The 4,720-nt window shown below is 36.6% G+C and overlaps 1 protein-coding gene across 1 annotated transcript; it reads left to right on the top strand.

Moving 5' to 3' along the window:
- Positions 1-2,637: 2,637 nt before the first annotated feature.
- On the top strand, positions 2,638-3,146 carry LOC109563802 (keratin-associated protein 13-1-like). Its single transcript, XM_019967181.2, is given in 2 exon segments — positions 2,638-2,743; positions 2,746-3,146. Coding segments are annotated over 2 exon segments (492 nt in total). The 5' UTR covers positions 2,638-2,652.
- Positions 3,147-4,720: the final 1,574 nt, after the last annotated feature.

Raw genomic sequence — 4,720 nt, 5'->3', positions numbered from 1 at the left:
ATACTCCATATAAATGGAGCAGCTTGTGTTCAGCTCCAGCCAATGGCAAGAAAGGGAGCCAAGTATAACCAGATCTTCAGAAATTTTGAAAGTCATAAATCCACATTCCATGTGATTCTCTTGATTTCTAAATATTGACAACTAATTTGAAATTTAATTTAAAAAACCTGTGGAGACCTGCGCTTGTGCAGTAAACACATTTATGTGGGTTTGTTTATGAAAACTTTGAAACTAGAATACTTGACTAGCATCTGTTTCAAAATGGAATAGACATTTTCAGAAAACTAAAAGTTTAGACAACTTATCACTAGCCTTCCAGCTATAAAATATATAATTAATAGCTATACAAAGTCAAAACCAAAATAATCCTGTGTGTTCAGTGGCTCAGTTGTGTCCCAGTCTGTGACCTGATGAACTGTAGACCACCAGGCTCCTCTATCCATGGGATTTCCCAGGCAAGAATACTGGAGTGGGTTGCCATTTCCTTCTCCAGAGGAATCTTGCCCACTTAGGGATCAAAACAGCATCTCCTGCATTGGCAGGAGAATTCTTTACCACTAAGCCACCAGGGAAGCCCTAGCATATGGCAAAAAGATATGAGAAGGAATGAAGAGTAAACCAAAAATATTCCCCGGTGGCTCAGCGGTAAAGGATCTATCTGCAGTGCAGGAGACCCAAGTTCAGTCCCTGTGTTGGGAAGATCCCCTGGAGGAGGAAACAGCAACCTACTCCAGTATTCTTGCCTGGGAAATCCCAATCCATGGACTCCCAAGAGTGAGACTTGACTGAGCAACTAAACAAAACAACAAATACGTAATCAAATATTGCTTATAGCAACATAGGGAAATACATACAATATGAGTAGAATATGAGTAAGCATACACAAAATGAAATAGTGAAATCATAACACATGAATTGGGATAAGGATAAATGGGTTTCCCACAATTGTATTGTACAAAAAACAGTAAAAGTATTAATTAGCAAATCAACAATTGCCCATGGTCCCTAAGGTAGTACTATCCCATAGAACTTTTCTTGATGCTGAAATATTTTTTACTAGCAATTTCCAATATTAGATATCCATTAGTCACATATTATCTGTTGTGCACTTGAAATGTGGTGAATATAACTGAGGAACTGAAATCTGAGCTTGAAATATATGACTAGAGGCTGCTCTAATGGATGGTGTGCCTTTAGTGTAACATTTGAATGACTAATAATGTGTATCATCCTGGAAATCTGACAGGATGACTATCAAGAAATATCTTGCTTAATATATTAAGGAAAATAAAATGTCATATAGCAAACTTTGAGACTATAATAAAGTAGCCTTAGTATTGTTTTTGTTTGTTTGTTTGTTTTCCTGGATATATCTTTTACTTTTCCCTTTTTTGTCTCCTTATAGTTAAGAAAATCTAGTTTATGTAGAAAACAAATTTCATTTTCAGTTCAGTTTTTTATATATGGACTATTTTGTCACATGATATTTAATTATATATGCAGTCAGATTTCTACCTATGTATTTACTCTTTTGTTGTTATTTGGTCCATCTTTAAATTTCTTTATGTTGCCTTTCATGCTTTTGGGGCATAATAAAATGGTTTAATGCCATAATTTTATTCTTTTGTTATTTTTTCCAAACTTTTAATTTTAAGCAGTATCTTAGATTTTAATGATCATTCTTAAATTTATTACTGTGTACTCCCACTTATAGATTAAGAATTTTGTTAGAATTGTGGACAATGTGTATTTACACATAATTCACTCTTATTTAGTCTTCTTTAATGCTCCTGCATGCAATTCCAAATTTCCTTTTGCGATCATTATCTTTTTAATTTGTTCATTTTGGGTTTACCTGATATGGAAAACTGTAAAAAGAACCTATTTGGTTATTTTACAGTAGAAAAATAATCTTAAAGAAATAGAATCAATAAAAAGTATGTTTTACAGTGAAAAAGAAAATTGTATGAAAGAACCTGAAAGTAAAAATGTTCATAAAGTATTGCTTGATTGGAGTTGTTCTAGAAGAGAAAGATCTCTAGAAAATTGTAAATACAGAAGACAAGAGGGACAACCCACAAACTGTAATGCTATTGAACTTTTAAATTTTCCCTTTCCAAAGAATTTGAGAACCAAATGTATATAAAAATAATTTTATGCAATGAAATAAATTTAGAGAAAGAAGCTTATTGATGGCAAATAGAGTGTCTTTATACCACTGACAAAGAAAGACTATTAATATTTACTTCATCTTAATCCCTGCCCTTAGAGCTAAGCATCCCCAGCTGATATACAGTCAAATGCACAAAGAATCTCAAACCACTGAGAAGAGTAGGGGATTTCCTGGTAGTGACGACATTAAAGGCAGGTAGTCATAGAATTTCTGACTTAGGAAAACGTCATCAGCTTAGTCCTTTAACAACATGGTGAATTCACCCATGAATATGAGATTAAAGGAAATTTTCATCAGCAATTACAGAAAATATTATTGAATTACACATTTGGAGATGAAAGATTACAAGCCTGAGAAAGGTGACTGTGTAGAATGCCACACCCATAGCTGAGAGTATAAAAACACCCCAGTCTGGGAGGTGACATTAATCCTCAAAATCTTCTCCTAGTCACTCACCTGAACTCACATCACCTGTGAAGATGTCCTACAACTGCTGCTCTGGAAACTTCTTCTCCCGCTCCCTCCAAGACCACCTGGGCTACTCAGGCTCCTCCTGTGGCTCCTCCCTCCCTAGGTCTACAGGACTGACCTCTGCTCTCCCAGCTCCTGCCAGCTGGGCTCCTCTCTCTACAGTCAGGAGACCTGCTGTGAGCCAATCAGGACCCAGACTGTGGTGTCCAGTCCCTGCCAGACGTCCTGCTACCACCTGAGGACCTCCACGTTCTCCAGTCCCTGCCAGACGACTTTCCCTGGGTCTCTGGGCTTCAGGTCCAGCAGCTGCAGCTCCCTGAGCTCTGGATCCAGAAGCTGCTACTCAGTGGGCTGTGGATCCCGTGGCTTCAGATGGCTGGGTTATGGAATCTGTGGCTTCCCTTCCCTGAGCAGTGGATCTGGATTCTGCCGGCCAACCTTCTTTGCCTCCAGGAGTTGCCACTCTTCCTGTTACAGGCCAACCTGTGGATCTGGCTTCTAGTGATCAGCTTGTGAAGAGTTCAGATGTTTTCAGCAATGTGTCCAATCTCTGAACAGAGCTTCTATCATCTTCATGATCTTCAGGAAGATTAACGGCTCATCACATTTTTTCCAGTCATAAAATACTGACCAAAAATTGTCTGCTATGCATACTTAATGATCAATTTTATTGATTGATTTACTGAACGCATTAATGGAGTTAGTAAAATGAATGCAATATATTACTATATCAATTAATGAAATTTATGTTAAGAAACAAATGAATTAATGTTAATTAATGGAATCCTTGCTCATGTATTCACAAAATACATAAAAGCCTAATGTAATAGGCTTACATTTACATAAATGTAGGCTTACAATTACATAAATGTAATAAAGTCTTTCAATCCGCCTTCTAAATATGCTGTTAATTTTATTGTTAGTTTTAACTGGTTAAATTTTGTTTTTTTTTTCCTTTTGCTTTTTTTGTGGAGGGATATTTAGGTTCAAATTTACTATACCTTTGAAGGCCAACTTTGGAAACCCAATATTGATAGATTTGAACGAATTCATTGTGAGCTTTGAGGTTACCCTGTGGCTCAGTGGTAAAAGAATATGCCTACAATGCAGGAGATGCGGGTTCTATCCTTGGGTTGGAAGGATCCCCTGGAGGAAGCCACAGCAACCCACTCCAGTTTTCTTGCTGGGAGAAGCCCATGGACAGAGAAGCCTGGAGGGCTAGATCCCATGGGGTCCCTAAGAGTCGGACACGACTGAAGCGACTGAGCACGCACATCGTGGGCTTTAAATATTTTCCTTCAAAACTTCTGCTTTCTGGAATCTTTATATTGCATACATAGACTTCCTTTGCATAAAATCTCAGGAGTGGCATAAAACACATTTTCTTCAAAAGATGTGGGGCATTGACGTTTGTTGATTGAAGGAGGAAACAAGGAACTTAGAAAATACAACCAAGTTGGGGAAGTTTTTAGATTATATGGGAAGTTTTGTACATTAGCTTAAAGAGCTTTCTTTGATTCAATCCATGTTGGGTGAACAAAAAAACCCCTTATTCCTTCATCTCACTGAAACTGTTATGTGTAATTGATTTCTTCACAGGTGCAAGGAGGAAGTCAATTACCTTTGGTAAGAATTAATTAGGTTCATGAGATGTAGAGTCTCACCTTCTTGTATCCAAAATCCAACTAAACATGGCTGGAAAAACACAAGCCTTTCATTTTAGAAATTATTGCTTCATTCATATCTTATCATATATTTACACACTTCTTGACTTTACATTGCCATTCTGGTATTTTATAGGTTAAATGCTTCAGAAAACAACATGAAGTTAAAATAGATAACATGTTGATACGATCTAAAGCTAATAACAAAAAGACAGTATCTTTATACAGAGATAAAGAGAAATGTTCAATAAATTTTCCCTTTCATTGTTTTTCAGACCACTATAAGGATCATGAGAAACACATTTTATGGACTAGTAATTTTACACATAAGGAAATGAAGACTCAAAGCAGATCAAGGATTCATTGTAGGTCCCAGTCTTACAATGAAATCAAGATTCAAGATTTTATGACA

The sequence above is a fragment of the Bos indicus genome, chromosome 1, assembly GCF_029378745.1.
Source record: "Bos indicus isolate NIAB-ARS_2022 breed Sahiwal x Tharparkar chromosome 1, NIAB-ARS_B.indTharparkar_mat_pri_1.0, whole genome shotgun sequence".
NCBI classification, from domain to species: Eukaryota; Metazoa; Chordata; class Mammalia; order Artiodactyla; family Bovidae; genus Bos; species Bos indicus.
Note: the sequence above shows the minus strand (reverse complement) of the source record. Positions and strands in the feature narration are given on the sequence as shown.